At 49.4% G+C, this 20205-nt stretch overlaps 1 protein-coding gene across 1 annotated transcript; it reads left to right on the top strand.

Moving 5' to 3' along the window:
• Nucleotides 1–7017: 7017 nt before the first annotated feature.
• Nucleotides 7018–18022, top strand: AMZ1 (archaelysin family metallopeptidase 1). The gene is given in 9 exon segments (XM_005145261.3): nt 7018–9681; nt 9684–9736; nt 9738–9768; nt 10338–10420; nt 10422–10506; nt 11366–11494; nt 11800–11963; nt 13279–13455; nt 17316–18022. Coding segments are annotated over 9 exon segments (1509 nt in total). The 5' UTR covers nt 7018–9464; the 3' UTR covers nt 17886–18022.
• Nucleotides 18023–20205: the final 2183 nt, after the last annotated feature.

Raw genomic sequence — 20205 nt, 5'->3', positions numbered from 1 at the left:
CATTACCCCTTGTCCTGTCACTACAGTCCCTAATGAATAGTCCCTCCCCAGCATCGCTGTAGGCCCCCTTCAGATACTGGAAGGCTGCTATGAGGTCTCCATGCGGCCTTCTCTTCTCCAGGCTGAACAGCCCCAACTTTCTCAGCCTGTCTTCATACGGGAGGTGCTGCAGCCCCTGATCATCCTCGTGGCCTCCTCTGGACTTGTTCTAACAGTTCCATGTTCTTTTTATGTTGAGGACACCAGAACTGCACACAATACTCCAAGTGAGGTCACACGAGAGCAGAGTAGAGGGGCAGGATCACCTCCCTCTACCTGCTGGTCACAGCCCCTGAGGACATGCTGCTCCATGAAGATTCCTGCACTCACCTACTTGAGGCAAGTGCCTCTGTGTTTTACATCCCTCTACACAGAGGCAACAGATCACTGCTTCCCTGGGAAACACAACTTGGCAGAACCGATGGAGTTTGGAAGCAGAATAATGATTGCTGCTGCTTGCTGCAGATAAAGGCCACTTGTGGTGAGCATCACGTCTCTGCTGCAACCAGCTTTAATCACAGCTGAGCTAACGCTGAGCGCAGCCTTAAACCACGCTCCCTCCGATGCACTGCACGTCTGCCCTCTCTATCTTCTCCTCATCTGATTTGGGCCATCTCCTCCTCCCTTTCCCCCTCCCTGTTGTACTGATCTTCTCTTAACAAAGCCACTTGTTTCCTAAAGGACTCTGTGGCTGTTCCCTCATCTCTTGCTCTGTCCCTGCTCTCCATCTCCCCCACTGCAAGCTCTCCTATGCAAGCGGTACCCACCTCCTGCTTCTGCCCAGGATAAATCCATCATCATTACTATTTAGTAACACCACCCTGTTAATAGGGTGAATTTTTACCTGTTTATTTGTCCATCAGTGGTGGGGCAGCAAAGCCAAGTATTTATCAAGTTTAAATGCAACAGGTTTCTTAGGGGATAAAAAAGCACTTTTGGAGCAGGCTGTATTGGGACAGTTTGTCTGGTTTTAGCTCAGGGCTTCCTTGGGGCAGGAGCTGACTCTTTGAGGCGTGTATGCCTCCGAATATGTTGACAGTGCACTGTGAGCAGCTCACAGATAGATAATTTAAGCTAATTAATACAAGTAAACGCTAATTACAAGCAGTGACTAATTAAACCAGCACAGAGGGCAACTCCTGTGCTTGGGGTAGCAGCCGGCGTGGAAGATGATGCTATTGCAAGGCCTTAGGACTCCCTCCTGCCCTCCCACATGCTAAACCTCAGGCAGGTTTCCCACAGAGCATCTCTGTGAGCAGTCACTGCAAAGAGGAGCTGCTGCTTCTCCTCTTGGCCTCATTATGATAGCAGCAAATTAGGGCAATTTCTCACTGGAGCTGCGGTCGGTGCCTTCAAAGCAATGCAGGTCCCAGGGGTGGCAGCCTGCAGCACAGCCATGGTCTGAGCCGGTGCCTGCTAACCCTGCAGCACAGCACACAGTCACTGTCCACTTCTATGGCCACATCTGTCCGGGCAGGACATTTCTGCCTTTGCAAGCTTGTGTTGTGCTGGGGTGTCAGGATCACTACAGATCCGGAGGCTGTAAGATGTATTTCCCCCTCCCTAGTTTCGGTTTATGTCACTCAGAGACAAACTTGGGTCCCAGCCTGGGTATTCCCTTTTCCTTCCATCTCGGGATGGCAGAAATGAGGGATCAAAGCACTGAAGGGATCAAAACATGAAAGCCAGAATAAATGGAGCCATGAAGACATGGGAATGGAGATCCACTCCTCTAACATAATTAACTCTTCCAAGAGATAATAGTCCCAAATTAAAGGACGTCGTGGGATGCAGAAATGCATCCAGGCCATGTGGGAGAGACGTACTGAGTGAAGCATCATCTCCAGACACCCGCTCGCTCTGTCATTCATCTCTTACTGAGAGCAGAGATTAAAGGGTGCTGAGCCCCTGCAGCGCTGTCTGGCACCCAGCCCCAGGCTCATTCAGGAACACGCTTCCTCAGATGAGGTCTGGTTCCCTCTTGCTCCTCTCTCCCAGGCTCCAGCCAAGCATCCCAACACCTCAGTACCCCAGCACCTCAGTACCCCAATACTCCAGCATCCCCAACCGCAGTACCCTAGGATGTCAGCACTCCCAAACCCAGTACTCCAGTGTCCCAGCATCCCAGTATCGCCCAAACCCAGTATCCCCATAGTTCTGCACACCCAACACCAGCATCCCCCAACACTAGCACCCCAATACCCCCAACCACAGTACCTCCATACCCTACCACCCCAGTACCTCAGCACCCCCAACCCCAGCATCCCAGTATACCCCAACCCTTGTACCCTCAACCCCAGTACCCCAGCATGCCCAACCCCAGTGTCCTAGCACGACAGCACCCTAATACCCCCAACCCCAGCATCCCTCAACACCAGTACCCCCAACTCCAGCACCCCGGCACTTCTAACCCCAGCAGCCCAGTACCCCCCAACCTCAGTACCCCAGCACTTCAGCACCCCCAACCTCAGCACTCCCATACCCCAGCACCCCCAACCCCAGCACCCACGGCCCCTGCCTGCCAGAATCCCCTCCGGGCTCCACCTCCAGGGCCGCTCCGCCCCGAGGGCGCCCCCAGCGGTTGCCCCGCGCAGAGCAGGAGGCGGCTCTCGGCAGCAGCTCGGCGAATCCCGCGGGCTCCGGGGCCGAGCCCCCCTTTGCTCCCCGTGGTTCTTCCTCCTCCTCCTCCTCCTCCTCCTGCTGCTGCTGCTGCTGCTCCTCCTGCCGCCGCCGCCGCTCTCCGCTTCGCCTCGCCAGCCCCGCTCCCGCTGCCCCAGCCCTGCCGCACCTCCCCGGCCTCCGCAGCCCCGGCACGGCGGGCGGTGAGTGCTGCCGACCCCGGGGGATGGGGAAAGGAAGGGGGGGAAACGGGGTCGCCCGTATTGGGAGGGAGTAAAACGGGGGGTACAACCGGCGCGGCGGGATGCGGGGTCCGGTCAACCCTGGGATGCAGCGGGAGCCGCTCCGGCCGGGGAGAGCGGGCACAGGGCATCTGTCCTGGTGCTGGGCATCGCTGCCGGTGGTGGTGGCCGTGCCCGGGGCACCTCCCGCGGTGACAGCGGGTCACACTTAGGGCATCCCCTTCCGCTCGAATGCGGGGGGCAGCGCTCGGGGTATCCTCCACCCCACGCCGGATCCTGCCGAGCCGGGGCCGTCCTCGGTGAACCCTCCGCGGGCTGAGCTCGGGGGGTCCTGCCCCGCGGTGCTGAGGGGGATTTGGTTCATCCCTACACACCCTCCAGCATCATTCCCGGCCCGGGGATCAACATCAGCTGCCCCTTTATCAGCGGGGCCGGGGGCTCAGGTGTCCCGGGAGCGTTTCCAGTACCATGTCCCCTTACCCTTGGCCAGGCAGCGCTGCCTGGTGCTTCGGGCACAGCCGAACCACCGTTTGGGGTCTGTCACTGCCCCCGGTTCTGTGGCTCCTCGGCTGCAGCACAGCCTTGGAACCCCGTTCTCTTGCCTTGGCTGTAAGATGCCCATAACCATCTCCTAACCTGGCAGCACCATTGATTTCCTGGGAAGGGGCACAGCGTTACGGTGCATTTATGCTGCATGATGAACCACTTTTATAATGCCTGCGCTCAAGGAAGTATCTAACCAGAGCCATACCTGCTCCAGCACTCATCTGTATGGAAAATGCAGCCCCATTCCTGGCTAGCAGTGGGGTTGTCTCGCAGAAAGCATTTAGTCTGTCTAGACAAGTATGATGAGGAGCAAAGTGCCTGGAGCTGTGGGTGAGCAGAGCTCGGGGATCTCTGCAGCACTGGGGTGGTTGTACAGCTCTGAGCAGTGATGCTCTATGCTTTGGGGTCTTTGGATAGCGAATGCACATCAACCAGGCAGTAGTTGATAGAGGTTTGTTTCCTGTAAGAGCATGGGAAGAAGAAAGCAGGCAGCCCTTCATCACACATGTGCATGGGTGAAGCATCACAAGAGTTTCAACAAAGATAAACAGAGAAGGCACTGAAAATGATGAATAATGGGTGATGAGGGGGAGGAAGGCGAAAGGCATATGCTGGCAGCTTACTTTCTGGAGGGTAGCACAGAGAAGTTAATGAATGTTTGTGTGACACTTCGAGAGCCTCAAATAGAAGGCATGAAAAAACCAGGTAGCATTATGTATGAGCATAGAATACATAAAACCCTTAGAGCAGAAGACTGAAACTCAGGATGATGCATGTCCTTAATACATATTCAAATGAAGTGTATGGAACTGGGCAGGCTTGAATGTAAAACAATATTAAGGGGAAAGTGGATGGGTTGGTGTTCTTAAATAAGGACAGATGGAAGCATCTGTCTCCACCTTAGGTAGTTAATGACCTTTACAGTCCTGCAAACCCTCCTGCATAGGAGTTATCCATCTGACTTGTACACCAGTCCAAGTAAATTAATAAGGAAGAGTCAGGTGAGGGCAGACTTCCAGGGCTGAGCCTTGCAGCAGTAACAGACCAGTCACAGTTCCAGCAGGACAGGTATATTCTCCTCCCTGTAAATGCATATGAGAAGCCCTGAAGGTTTCCACAGCACCAGGAATGATATTTTTCAAAAGAGACCTCACAAAGCACCTTTTCCTGAGTCACAAACATATTCTAGAGACATTACACATAACTATTATAGAGATCTGGTGATGCATGACTCCAGGTTTTAGCTTGGAACACATACAGATCTGACTCAGTGTTTTGTGGCCATTGGATGTGAAGTGACGGGAAGATGCAGCAGTTTCTTGTGGGTACAGGTATAGGGATGATCAGAGCAGAGTTAAATGCTCTCACATCTCAGTGTCCTCTTCATCCAATCCCACTGGACTCGTTTACCCACTGAGAGTTCATCTTCTCAGTCAAGAAAAAATCTCTATCATAGAATCATGGAATGGTTTGGGTTGGAAAGGAACTTAAGATCATCCAGTTCCAACCCCCTGCCATGGGCAGGGACACCTCCCACTAGACCATGTAACCCAAATCCTATTCTATACATTCTATACATGTTAATAAATAAACTGAGGAAACTGCTTTCATGCTGTCAGCTGTGTGATGCTGGGATGGAGACTGGTCCTAGAGCAGCAGCAGCCACCAACTACAAAGCTCAGGAAAAGAGCTACTAAGCAACTAGGATGTGTGTTGATAATTACTTAACCCTTGCTATGTTTGCTCTGGGCTTTCCATTGCTGTTGCCTGGCGGTGGATGCTCTGCACTATCACTGCTTGTATACAGCACAGCACCTACCATGCGCAATTCATCAGTTTTAAGAGGCTCTGCTCATGTCCCTCTGACATCTGAAGAGCCCAATTAAGTGAGTCTGCCTCTAAATACTCCTCAAGAGCTGTGAGGGAAAGGGAATGAGCCTCCTTCTGCACATCTGCAGCCTGCAGTTTATATGAAACAGGGTTAGAAATGACTTACAATTCTATTTGACTTATACAGAATAACTTGAGAATGACCAGCTTAATATATATATACACATCTACGCACACACAATCTGTACAGTGTTAGAGCCCAATTCCAGACAACACCAAATAAATCCATTATATATGGAGTGCCCTTCCCTGGCCCAGTACAACATAGATTTCTCACACAAAACCATTTCTATCTTGTCAGAATATCCTTGGCACTCCATGATACTGCCTTGGCTTTTGAGAACTACACTGTTAGTGTCAGCCCCAGGCAGACCTATGCAGTCTAATGGAATAGAGAATAAATGACATACCTGTGAACGACAAAAAGAATAATTCATAGGTAATTTTCAATTATAGAGAATAATTTATAGGTGCCTGATTTGCAAAGAGAATAATTTATGAGTAACCTGAATTGCATGTAAAGCACATTTACAGGTTACTGTAAGAAAGGGAGGATGCTGCTACTCTGCTGTCATGTGTTGAGGCTGGATTTTGGGGGCACTTCTTGTGAAAACAGCTGCCATGAAAAACATGCATCAAACTCCATAGTAAAAAGGTTTGTGTAATTCACCCAACCTGATCTGAAGCCTTGGTATGTGAGCAGAAGGCAGATAGACAGTCCCTGTTGTCCTCAGAGCTCCTGCCTCATGTCATGCACCACAAGCAGAAAGGCCACAATACAACATGATCACTGGGAAAGGCTGTTCCTGAGAGTGGACAAGGAGCGGAGTGCCAAAACCTTGGGGTTATGTGTCTCCACTGCACTACATGAATGTGATGATGAATGATGCAAGATAAATGAATAACAGAAAGGAGAGGGAGGTCTGATCTAGGCTGGCTCCATCCCTACCCTGGTAAGGACCAGGAGGGTGCCAGGAGGGCATAAGTTCATGACATGATATCTCCTTCCTATACTCCTATACACAGACATGATATCTCCTTCCTATACACCTGAAGGGCAGCAGGATGCATTGGTGCTTCCACTTCTTCATCACCACAGTGACATCTTAAAGTGAGTGGTAAAACAATATCCAAGCTGAAGTGCCACTGCTTCCTGAAGCATCAGGGAATTCTACAGGGCACCCTCGCCACAAAAGCTAATAATGCAAAGCATTTTTGCACTACTTCAGTTAATGAATCACTGTATTCATGTATTAGATCAAGCACACAAAATACCTCCTGTAGATAGTGTTGTAAACCAGGTTTTCTTTTAAACTGCTAACGTCGTCCATAAGTTTCCTACCACATTCATTTTTCTCCAGTGTAGTACTTCAGAAAGGCTTGTTAAGGAGAAGTAATTGTGTTGGATTTGGAAAGGGTATTGGGATGCTGCTATCCTGTGGGAAGCAAACCCAGGCTCTCCAGGAGAAGGGGGTATGCATCGCTCCAGACCACGCATTGCGAGTGAATTCCTGTGCTTGATCTTTCAAAGGACAAATCACAGACATGATGGACATGATGATGAACATCACAAAACACCCTTGGTCCTAGCTGGGAATGTCTGGAGCTGGGTGAATGTCGCCTTTTAGGAAGCCTAGGGAAACAATGTATATCCCATAGCTTTGGGTTCGCGCTATACCCAACCAGAGCCTGGGGGAACGCACACTAAAAGACTGTGCACTCATTGTATTTCCTGTTGCATACATCCACTCTTTGCTGCTCCTCATTTAAAAGAGAAAAATCCATTCATTTTGTACCCAGCTCCTCCTCCCGCAGACCCACACTCCATTTATTGCCAGGAAGCGCTAATGAAAGCGGCTCGTGCTTCTCAGAAACCTTCTTTGACAAGATCACTCTCAACCTCGGCCAAGTGCAAAGTCTCTCCTTGGTTTCCCTGGGAGCAACAGGCACTCAGGAGCTTGCTGGATCAGTTCCTCGGTGGTTTTAGCATCACTAAGAGTGTCCCAGTGAAAGCGCTGCACATGAGCAGAAAAATGATGCTTGTATTTAAAGTTTGTGCAGAACAAGTGAAATCTTGACCATAGGAATACACAAACCTTCTCCCTAACCCAAGGCTAAGCTCCTGATGACCTGGTGGGGTCAGACTCTTGCTTCATCCTCACAAACCTGGGAGCAAGTCAGAAGTGCAGAGATTTAGGTGACAAAGCGCAGAACAACCTCACACAAACTCTTGTTGCTGCCTGTAAGAATCATAAGAAGCAATCTGGGCATTTTGGGGGCAATAAGAAGAGGTGGCTGAGAAAGCATCACATTTCTAAACATTCACCAGTTTAGGTTCCTTGTACCACTTCAGATCCCACCGTGTGTCTGCTGTCAGCCTTTAACACTAGCTTAATACAAGGCTTGCACAAATAACCTGCTTACTTATCCCTCTCCCAGGCTGTACGCCCTTAGTGCCAACAAAGATCATACAAAGTGAGTCTTTTCTTAAGGATTTCTTATACATACACATATCTTCCCACGGGTTAGATATAAAGAGATTCAGTGTTAATTTTAATGGGCTGCCACCTTTCTCTTACAGTGCAAACCACCAGAGCCTTCTCTGTGTAACTGAGGGAAGGCTTTGGCTCATGTTGGCTCTATGTTTTAAGCACTGAATTTCCTTGTTCTATTGCTGCCCTGGGGACCACTGAACATCACTTACATGACAGAGCCAGGCTGCAGACATACCTAAATCATAGCCTTAGCCAGTTCCTCCTAAAAGCATTCCACCTCTTTCCTGTGATTGAATGATGCTGTTATAATGGGGATGGTCAGCAGCTGATACATTTGCTTATCTACATAGAAAGCTTGTCTGGTTTCTTTTAGTTTAGTATTAACTTGCCTAATAGAAGAAAACACTCCTAGAAAGCCTGCACTTTAGTGTATATATATATAACATACCCATGTACTTCTCACTCTGCTGTATGCAGCTGGAGCACCTATCTGTGGCAGGCAGCTTTGCCCAAAGTACTGCTCCAGCATACACTAGTTCTACTTTGATCTCCTTACAAAAAATAACTGTCTTTGGAAAATTCCAGCCATAGGGGCTTTATTTCCTCTTTTTCTTCCTTTTCCCAAAGATGTCTCCTTATGTGTGTAAGCTGCAATGGGGAATAAGTGCTTGGCCTTCAGCAGCTTTGGAAAATGCTGGCCCTAGAGAGGATGCTGGGGAGGATATTTCTGGGATGCTCTGAATTAATTTCTTTCTGCTGCAGGCTCTTGTTTGCTCTTTATTTGGCCCTTCACATCATCACCAGCATCCTTGATGCTAACACAATGGGACATGAAGTTTCCATGAGGCAATGGGATGGCAATGGGCTTGTACATATCTTGCTAGAGAGGCAACACCAGAAAACACTTGTCTCACACCGCATCCCATATGTGGATCAGAATGGGCAAACCTTCTTATATCCTGCAGCCTGGCAGGAACACAGGGAGCCGGCAGTTATCCTGGTCAACACCTGAGACTGGGGATTAAAAGCTATTAGAGGAAACTGTCAACAGTGAACAACTGCTTTCACTGCTGCTGTTTAGTCTTTTGATAGATAGATGGATAGATAAGACAGACAGATGGATAAAGAACAAGATCTACTTCATTCCTGCCACAGATTTACACATTTGAGAGCCCCAAAGAGCGTGGTTTATCCCAAGAAAAAAGGAGCACCACCTCTTGATATCATATGAAGGCCAGTGCAGACAGTTGCACACACAGAGAGGTATTTTCCCTGTTACTGGGACGTCAGGATAAAGCACCAGGAAAAAAAGATAAACATCAAATTGCTTTTAGTGCAGACATCTGGTAGCAATAGTGGGGCCATGCATTCACGAGCACCATCTACTGGTACACTGTCCATAAACCAGTGACATACACACAGATGGAGAGCACCCTGCAACAGCTACTCAGGTAAGAGCATAGAGCTCCAGGCCAGCTCTGTGTATAGCATTTATAAGCTCCCAATCAGCCCTCACAGCTGGGATCTGGGGGCAAACTGCTTGGAGAGCAAAGGGTGAAAGGGTTTCCAGGTCCCAGCCGTGTGCTGATGCATCCCCTCCCACAGGCGAGCCGCAGCCGGTGGGTCCCTCCCAATGCTGCAGTGCAAAACACGTCAGGAGTTCAGCTTCGGGCCCCGGGCTCTGAAGGATGCGCTGATCTCCACCAACCCAGCCCTGCAGGAGCTCTATGCCAAGGCTTTCTCCAGGGCGGAGAAGCTGTTCCTCTCTGAAGCCTACAACCCACAGAGGACGCTCTTCTGCACGCTGCTCATCCGGACGGCTTTTTGACTGGCTCCTCAGCACCCTGATGCACTGAGGACTTTGAGACGTTCTATCATGCCATGCTGAGGAGGAAGCAGAACCTTCTGTCGGAAGCACATTTACCTGCAACCTATAGGTAAGGGGCATCTCAATGGGAAAATACAGCAGGGAGGAGGGTTGATGCTGAAATGTACTGACATCCTCTCGAAGGACGCAAAATGCAATTGCCATAGCAAAGATAAGTGTAATACCAAAGGCTGTGACACGCCCCCAGTCCAGAGTCACAAACCACAATGAAAGACCTACCCTATGAATGGTAGGTGTGCTCCTGGGTGAGATTTGCTATCCATATGTATCTATACGTAAACCAATGCTGGATAAAACAGCATTTCTGGAGCTCCATCCTTGATGGTCCATTAAAAATCCACCTGCTCCCAAATGAATCTTTCTGCACAACTTAAACAGGAGACAACCTTCCTAATGAGAGAGTGTACTAGTGCCTCAAGCCACCTCTCAGATAGAGCCCCCTCTTCTCCTCCATGTCTGTATAACCATCTAAAGACACCCATCACATCCCAGAGTAGACAGAGAATGAACCACCTTTCCTCTTCCCCCATTGCTGCAGCCAGCCCCCCCAAAACCCCTTCAAACCCTATGGTTCACCCTGGCTTTAAGGCACTGATAAGAGAGTTTCTCTTCTCTTAGACTTAACTGAAGGGCCTGCTGGGCTCTCACTGTTGGATTCCCTTCAGAGCTGTGTTGAGTCTTTCTTCCTGGGTCTCCGTGTGAAAGTGCCTTCCCTCCATCCCCATCTCTTCCATTCACTGCTGCTACCGCCACAGCCGGGACTCAGACAGAGTGCAGCTTCACGCAGGTAAGGACCTGGGAACAGGGATCCCATAGAGACATCAGATTGGCACAGGAGCATGAACCCTCCCTTAGGAAACGCCTGAAATAGCCCTTCATTGCCTGAGCAGGGTGGGGATGAGGAAGGGAGTGAAAAGGGCGGAATCCTGTTCCATGGAAAAACCCAGAACTTTGAGGGCTGCAAACAGAATAAAAACCAAACTGACTTCCTCATTATTTTCCTCTGCTCTTTGTATTTTTCAGTGTATTATGCTTAGGTCTGGCTCTACAAAGTGATCACATCAGTTCAATGGAAAGACACTGTTGATTTGGTGTATTTCAAGTTCTCCCATCTCTTGTCCAGAGCCAAAGTAAATTATAGGCCTGGGTGGTGCAGGGGGGAACTCACCAGCCTTTCATGCTAGGAGCTGTGGGATCAAGTGTCACACAGCTCCCCAGGCACACGGGTTTGTGAGCTGCCAAACTCCTGCTGCACAAGCATCCCCTCGGGCACCAGCTGTGCAGGTACCAGGGCAGCACAAAGCCAGCTCTGCACCAATGCAGCTGCTCCAGCTCAGGTCTGAAATCCCTGCAGGGAATTCCTCTGCTTCCAGGTGCTTATTTCCATGGGTTAGTACTGAATTCACCTGTGGCTTTGCCTTAGCTCTGTGCTCAGCACCACTTTCCAGATCAGGTCTGCTCATACTCCAGTTTGAGGGGATGGATCTACATAGCCATAGTTCTTGATCCAAGGTGCTAAATCCAGCAGCTCTGCCTATCTGTGGCTTGGATCACATCCTCCTCCCCCTGAACAGCAGGAACTTTGGCTCTAGCATGCTTTAGAGGAGTGCTTCCTTTTAACAAACATCTCTCTTGTATTTGTCCAGATGGGATCTTGAATTTCCTGAAGAACAACAAGCCTATGGATGCCTTGTGTGTCCTTGGACTCACTCTGCTAGACCTTTACCCATGTGAGACCTGGAGCTTCACATTCAGCAAATTCCTGCCAGGACAAGGTGGGTTTGATGCCCCATGATTTCCTAGGACAGCAGGCAGAGGAGGCAGCACTGTACCAAAAAGCCTTCCCTATAACAGCCAAACCTTATCCTTCACACTTTATTCACTTCCTGATGAAATGAACTAGGTTTTCCCAGTTCAAAAGTGGGAGAGTCAGGGCTCCTGATCCAGTCAAAGTAACTGAGGTGTTACAAACCTCTTAGGAAGTGCCTTACTGTATGTGCTCAACCAGACTGTGCTACCTTAACATGATGCCTAAGGAGAGATAAGGGAGCTGATGCCTAACTTGTATCTGTCTTCACAGAGGTGGGAGTCTGCAGCTTTGCCAGGTTCTCTGGGGATTTCTCCCAGGCTGGCTGCAGCAGCTGGAACCCACTGACACAGAAGGAGCAGCCGTGCCAGGCCAGCAAGGAAAGCAGAGAGCGGACACTGCCGCTCAGCGCCCAGGAGATGGTCCAGTGCTGTAAGGTAGGGTCTGCAGCCCCTGCACCCCATATCCCTTGCTGTGTAGGGTTAAATACTCAGGATAAAATCCATGTCTCAGACCAGTGAAGCAGGCGTGAGACTGCTCCTAGAACACACTGGCAATCACAGCTAAGTCCACACACTTAACACACATGCACTATACAGACAACTCTTACTCCCCTTGCCACTGGAGCAAACCATAGCACCAGCTGGATGGTGAGGCTACAGGACTTACCTTATATCATGGAGCAACAGTGAGGCAAAATCCCTGCCCAGCTCAGGGTGTAATCTCATCTTTTGCTTGTCAGACGATGCAACATGCAGAAGGATGGTAGCTACAGACACAGTACATGGAGATTAATCAGAGTATCATCTAGTGGAGCTGTGCGTTCACTAGTGGATGCCTGTGAAGGGGTGACTGTGTCTGCCTCAGGCATTGGTACCCATTAGGGGAGAGAACCACTTCCCAGACCTGCTTGCATGGATGGATGAGAAAAGCACCCCTGCCAAGTTCACAGATACGTAGATACCATTAAACCCCATTCACCTCCAACACATCCTCTTCACCAGTGCTGTCCTCTCTCATGCCAGCTCTGCTGCCAGTGTTTCTCCCACATGGAGCAGCCACACCAACACCTTCAGTGCCATTTCTCTGTGCCTCTCCTGGTGTTTTGCTTGGGATTTTCTAGTCAGAGGTCTCTTCTGTAGCAGTTTCAAATGATGTTTGGTGGCAAGGGGAGGAGGAGAAGAACCCTCCATCCTCAGCCTTTCCACAGTCACCAATTCCCAAGGCAGTCATGCTTGGCCAGCTGACTGCAGCTTAGTTTTTGCTTTGGCACAAACGTGAAGAGCATCTGCTTTGGAAAAACCCAGGTCTGTGACAGCCAACAGCATCTTACAGATCTCCCACATGGACCATGCTGCTCCTTTCAGGTCCCAATGGGACTGTTTTCCCCCTTAAAAACAAGGGAAAACAACAAAATAACCAAACCCATGCTGTGCTTGGGGAAGAGAGTGACAGCAGCACTGCCCTACAGCTCTCAACATGCTATCCACAGGGTCTTCCCATAGGTGCTTCTAAAAAGGACACCCACTCGTGCTTTTCCACCACAGAGACATGAATTTGGGGGTACCTGGGAAGAAGGGAGGATATTCCCCTTCTACCTCAGAAAAACCTAGGCTGGAGGATGGCCAAGACTGAGCAACTAGTGAGTCAGACTGTTAGGGAGCAGGGGAAGTAGAGCAGCAAAGGAGGAAGAGGAGGAGGCAGAGCAAGCAGGACTGACCATGCACTGCTGTGATTTATGCTTTCCTGAAGGTGACCTGCCATGAGATCTGCCACCTGATGGGGCTGGGGACCTGCCGCTGGCTGCAGTGCATCATGCAGGGTGCACTGAGCCTGGATGAAGCCCTGCTGCGGCCCCTGGAGCCGTGTCCCATCTGCCTTCGCAAGCTGCAGCACGTCGTGGGCTTCAAACTCATTGAGCGCTACCGGGTGAGACATCAGCCCATTGGATGCACCAGTCCTTTCCCAGGGCAAGGGGACACAGCAGGGAGCAGAGCAGCTCACCCCATAGCACGGCATTAAATATAGCAGCATGGTAAATGCAGATGCTCTCAGTGCAAGGTGCTAAGGGAGGAAGCTTACACCTAAACAAGGGTGATGTTGTACACATGGTCTGTGACTAATAGAATGGTTAGAGTTGGAAGCAACCTTAAAGATCATCTAGTGCCAACCCCATAGCACTTCACACAAGCTCTAGGGCTTCTGGCTGTTCATAAGGGACAGTGCAACAGCACAACCACATTTTGCTACCCTCAAAAATGAGGTGGACAAGCAGATTTCGCACCAGTGGCAGCAAGCACAGCAATTCCCACATCTCAATGCCCTTTCCTATGTGCTACTTATTTTTCTGCCTCTCTAGGGCTGCTGATAACAGGGAGAAAATATTAAGCAGATACTTTGCTGAAATTCCTCTATTTAATGATATGAGAAAGGATCCCAAATCATTACTCCCTAATAAGTGGAGGATCCCTGACTCATGTTTGTCTCTTCTCTCCCACCCCTAAAACTGCTGACACCACAGTTAGACAGCATCAGGAATAGTGCTAGGACACCCTTAACTCTAGAAAGCGTTTACTATCCCTTCTGTCTAAAAAGCAGGATTTGGTAGCCAAATGGCTGCTGGAATAGAAATAGCGGCATCATTCTCACTCAGCACCCTGTTTTCTCCCTGGTCATGATTCCTCTCTGACACACATCATATTCAGAGGCAGGATTTTCCATGTCTGCCTATTTTAAAGCCTGTGGGTTGTATTTATTACAAGATACAGGCAGAATGAGAATGGCAATGCCTCCAGTTTCATTCAGCTTGGAACCAGACACACAGAAGCATGGTGAAGGATAGGGAGGGGAGAAAACCAAACCAAACCATGCTTGTGTGGTTCGGCTGTCTGTGCAGTCCCATCCCTGACTCCATGGATGTTTGCTCCCTGTTTCTGAGAGGTGCCTAAACTGAGGAATGGATCCTGGTTCAGGTCAACACCCAGCCTGTCACATGCAGCTATTGCTTTCTAGAAGAGATCTGCCATCTGCAGTAAGCTTTTCTAGAAACCTTATTGCCCTTACACCTGCAGTAAATACAGCAGTTGGCTCAGCATCCTCTGGTGACACTGAATGCAGTCCTGAAGGAAGGACACACTTGCCAAATGTCACATCTGCTGGACTAGATATAATACAAACTGGTGTAAGAGTTGTGATAATCTCTGTAAAAGGCTTTGCTATGGAATTGAGAGGAAATACAAATGCCAGAGGTGAATTAAATAGTTAAGGAACCTGACAGATGAGAGCACAAATTGGAGACAATACCAGACAGCCAAGTTACTTCCTGAGCATGACTTGAGAGGCCGAGTACAAGTCTGAAGCTACATTTCCCTTTGGAAAACGAGCACAGATCCCCACCTGCCACAGAACAGCCCCAGACACCCATAGTAAATCCAGGAAATGCCAGGCATGGAGCTGCTCCTCGCCAGGAGCAGGTAATGCTGCTGAAATGATCATGTTAAGTCTGTGACTCAGACACAGCGACGGGCAGAAGAGCATGTGGGACAGGACAGGAAACCAGTCCTTATGCAGGAGGAAGAGCTCCTCTATTTATTTATCTCAGTTGCACTCAAACACACTCCAGTTTTGTATCACAGCTGCTTATTCCAGTGGGAAGCATCTTGAAACCTGACAGCAAATCAGTTCTCATGGTGTTTCCCCACCACAACCAGTGTTTCCACCTGCTGCTTCTGCAGCATCCCCATGCTGTTCTGCACCTAGCAGAAGAAAGCTACTCTTATAGGCTGGGTTAGCTATGTCCATGCAGTGGTGTTAATCTCAGTATCTGCTCTAATCTCAGTGCTGCCATGGCAGAGTATGGAAACTGTGGCAAACCCGGAGCCCCTTGGGGTATCAGACAGCAGGTTTCATTCTTGGTGCCTTACCTGGGGTGGGCATCCACTTTAAATGCTCCTGCCTGCAGGCTAAACGCATGAAGAGGTTATCCCTTCATAGCTAAATAGGAGAACATAAAAAGAGGCTACAAACCCTGCCCAAGTTTGAATCAATAAGCCACCCAGTGAGAGACAGGACAGATTCTGGGGTTTTGGTGTTGATCTTGAGTCAATCATTCCCTCCTTTTGCCTTAAATAATCCAAATGGACTATTTGAACATCCTCTTCTCCACAGCTTTTTCTTCTCTTGCCAATGGGGCTAAGCAGCATTTGTGATTCCTTCCCAGATTCATGACTCCTGGGAATCTTAAGAGACATTACATCTCCATGGGCCAGTTACAGCTTTCAATGAGCTTTGCTTTCCCCCTTCCTTAATCTAGTTCCTAGTCCAGCTTCTGGTGCCTTCTTTGTGTTTTAAACACAGAGGGAAGGAAGGGCTCTTGGAGGTGGGATGAGGCAGGAGAAAAGTTGTCCCTTTACATTTGTTCTTGCCCCAGATGGAGGGGGCAGGGTGGATTCACTGGGCTGAAAGGGTCCATTTTGTTCTCATATTAAATTCTTCCCCGAGGCTCCATGCACAGACTGAAATGAGCAACAGGGAAACAGGGCTCATGGCTCCCACCCACTCAATTTGAGCTCTTTATCCCCTCTGTCACTTGCCTAAAAAGAGAGCAAGAGAGAAGAGGGAAGGGGGAGGGAGCAGTGGGAGAAGGGAGCTCTGCAGGGCTTGGAATCTCCTGCTGCTTCCCCAGCAGCTCACCCTGAGCTCAGCATGTATGGACCCAGTCACCAGGGTTAATACCTGTCACCACTGCTTCCTAGAGCAATCACAGGGCTCTGCAAACATCTCAGCTGGGAGCTGCAGAAAGTAAAGATGAAGAAACAGGCCACAGGGGTGTGAAAAAGCTCAAAACCACATAAACCCCTCACATACGCCAACAAGGAGAACAAGGAATCACCTTTTACCTAGTGATGACTGTATACTGTTGATTCATTCCCAAAGCATACAGAATAAGTGTGCCAGAAGCAACCCGTTACATGCCCTATTGTAGCATTTAATATTTAAGAAGGAAATGGTCTCAAACATTTTCCTTTCATTAGTTCTTTCCTGAAGCCTTCTCACTTGTGCATTTCAGCTCAAGAGGGGAAGAGCTATTCTCAGGAATATACGTTAGCACAGGAGTTAGCATCATGGTGAAACAAGGTTCTTCATCACTCTCTCAAGAGCTTTTGTAATGACACAGCTTCCTCTAGAGAGGCACTGGTCTGGCTCTCATGGAGATAACATCCACGTGGCAGGGAGAGATTTTGTGCCATTTTCTACCATCTTCGATAACAGAATCATAGAATGGTTTGCGTTGGAAAGCACCTTAAGATCATCCAGTTCCAACCCCCCTGCAATGGGCAGGGACACCTCACACTAAACCATGGCACCAAAGGCTCTGTCCAGCCTGGCCTTGAACACTGCCAGGGATGGAGCATTCACAACCTCCCTGGGCAACCCATTCCAGTGCTTCAGCACCCTCACAGTAAAGAATTTCTGCCTTATACGTAACCTAAACCTCCCCTGTTTAAACTTGAACCCATTACCCCTTGTCCTATCACTCCAGTCCAATCATTCAATCCACACCTGACTGGAGGCAGCTCTGCCACAGATGCTGACTCCAAGAAAATGGGATGAGCAGTCCTCTGCTCCATAGGGTAACTCTAAGCTGTGTGAACTCATCTTCTTGCAGAGAGGACCATAGCATCTGCAGCTGAGTCACTCAAGGTGAATGTCACCTGACAGACACTGGGAAAGGTGTAACCATTTTCTGTCATTCCCTAAACCAAAATCCTTTTCTCCTCTCACCACAGAAGCTCTATGCTTGGACACAGACCGTACTGGCCACGTGGCCAAGGCAAGAGTCAGCAGACCTGTCTGCCTCGGAGGACATCCTTCCCTTCAGCTCAGACTCTGGGATGTGCTGTGAGAATGACTCAGAGGCTGTGACCTCCTTGTCCGAGCCGCTGACCCCAGACACGTGCAGCCAGGCCCTCTCCATCGGCCAGGACCTGGAGCAGGATGAGCGCTCGTGTTCGCTGGCAGAGGCACACAGCCAACCCCAGCTCGCCGGGCACACCAAGTCCTCAGATACCATCAAAGATTATGAACTGTGGCTGGAGATGTGCATTGCTGCCCTGGAGAGGAATGTCTCCGAGGAGGAACTGGCCCAAGTAGACAAGGCCGTGGATGCCCTGGCTAAGTGGGAAATGTTTACAGGACAACTGCCTGCTATGAGGAAGGACCTACCCTTTGCTAGGGACAGCACTGGGCTACGGAAAGTTCTCGGAGACAAATTCTCCTCCTTGCGGAGGAAACTGAGTTCCAGAAAACTGTCCAAAGGGGAATCGTCCCCTCAGCGTTGGCGATGGGAGGAAAACTAGGCTGGGTCTGCCTTTGGTTAGGCTTTGGTTACATTACTGCCCTGCTTCTGACCTTTCCCATCACAAGTTGTGGCAGTCAGAGAGAAGCAGGAGCTCCCCACAGGAATAAAAGGTGTTTCTTTTTCTGAGATTGCTAACATAGTTTTGATGGGATCAGTTCTTCTCCAAGGGTTTTTTCCTGTGCTGGTCTAAGCGACGGCACTACTCCAAACCCACATCAAGTCCTACATAGGCACCTCTATTTTCTTGCTGTATTTCATTTGGTCTGAAGTCAGGCAGGAAGAGGTCCATGCGAAACACTCAACATGCTCACACAGAAGCCTGGGCCATCTGAACAAACAGATGCAAATCAAACCAGGGCAGCTCTCCCATACACTGAGCTCTCTGCTTAGCATTTCAATCTGAAGCACAGATGAGATTTCTCTCTCCATAGCAAATGCTCACCTGCGTTGTGGCTGCTGCCCCATCAGCTGGAGGTTGTGCTGAGAGTAGGGAGCACACAAAGGTTTACAGTACACATAGTGGGGGAGATGGAGGAGGACAGGCACAGAATCAGGACGTAAAGCAAAAAGATCCCTGGCAGCTCATCTGCCATAAAGAACAGTGTTAGTGATGACTGTCTTTTGGCGGACACTCAAGGGGATCTCCAGAGCTGCTTCAGTTCCAACAAAGCCAGGCTTGGAGCAGTGAGCTGTAACAACTCACATCCTCTGTAGACTGGCACAGGAGAGAAAACCCTTCGCAAACAGTCATACGCTCACTGATTATTAACTTAAAAGAGGAATTACACATGCATTCCTTTCTTTCTGCCTTGAGAAGTGAACACCCTGGCCCTTCCCCTCCACAAGTCACCCACTGAGCAGGAAGGGGTGTTGCACTGGCACTGTGAGCTAAAGAGCCTGCCTCCCCATCCCGGGGCATGCCGTTCCTCCAGCTATTTATAGAGAGAGCTCAAGAGGCCAATGGGTTTTCCAGTTCTGTAATAGCAACACACAGAGGAAGGCCGGCTCTCTCCATCCCCTGTTCACCCAGACCTCAGCACTGATAATGCTCTCTGCAGCTCACAGCTACATGGCCACCCTCCAGATTGTTCCCATTTAAACGTATCAGCAGGTAGCACTGGGTCCAGTTCAGCTAGGAGGAGAGGGAGGATGTTTTCCTGAGAGAACCTAATACATTTGGCTTTCCTGAGCACTTTGCTCTGTGCATTTTGAAGGCCTCAAACCATGCAGTGATCCTGCTATGTACGTTTGGAGTGGGAAGGAAGAGCATCATTGGAAGACATCTGAGAAAAGCTTGAGATTACCACACGCAGGTGAGCAGCAAGGACTATCTCCCAATAAACTGGATTCCGGAAATACAAACGACTTCACATCCCTATGATTCATACAGGCAGAAAAAGGCAGTTTTGGCTCCGGGACCCATGACGGCAATTCCTGGAAGCCTTTTTTCCAGCCTTCACGCAAGCGCCGAGCTGCAGAACTGCTGCTGCCGCCCTCTCCTGGCAACATCAGCTCCATGGGTTTCTCATCCAAGATGCTCTTCCCAGCAGCAGCAATTTTCCAAGCAAATCCTGCTTGAATTACAAATCCATGTACTGCCCCCATGCTCACTCACTTGTCCTAACAGATTTACTATTTTAAGCAAGAGATTACTGTTTGTTCAGCCTTCTTTGCTATTACTTGATGCTGCACTGAATCATTAGGATGAACTTTAGAAGCTTTCCAGAAAGAGGCCATAAACTCAGGATGACAATACTGCCTAAGGGAAGGGAAAGAGGCAGGTTCTACCATAACAACGTCCAAAGACAGCAGAGAAAGGGGATGGCACAGAAACAAATTGAACTGGCAGAGGTCACAGGTGGGAAACTCCTTATGTGACACTTACAGACCCATGCCAGTTCTGCTGCAAAAGCATGAATTCCTGCTGAAGAGCTGTTGCTTACCAACACCAAGGTATTTTTGACACCATCACTGACAGAACCATCACTTACCAGCTCAGCTTGTCCAGAAGTGCTCCAGGTAAGACATAAATGAGCATGGCAACTCGGATTCACATGGCAACTCAAGAGCTTCACCTACTCCCATGGGCAGCTCAGGAGGGTCCACAAGCAAGATGCAACTTTGCGGTGAAAGGTGGAAAGTGGATGAATACACTTTAAAGTCCTTCAGCCGCTATAGGAGAGAAGGCCCATGCAATATTACACTGCAGGTTCATGCAAAGACATTCCCATGGAGGTGACTATTCTTCCCACCAGTAAAGGTTTCTAGTGCTGGTGCTGTATAACATTTTGCTCCCGGAGTCTGTAACTAATACTTTG

The sequence above is a fragment of the Melopsittacus undulatus genome, chromosome 8, assembly GCF_012275295.1.
Source record: "Melopsittacus undulatus isolate bMelUnd1 chromosome 8, bMelUnd1.mat.Z, whole genome shotgun sequence".
Taxonomy (NCBI): Eukaryota; Metazoa; Chordata; class Aves; order Psittaciformes; family Psittaculidae; genus Melopsittacus; species Melopsittacus undulatus.
Note: the sequence above shows the minus strand (reverse complement) of the source record. Positions and strands in the feature narration are given on the sequence as shown.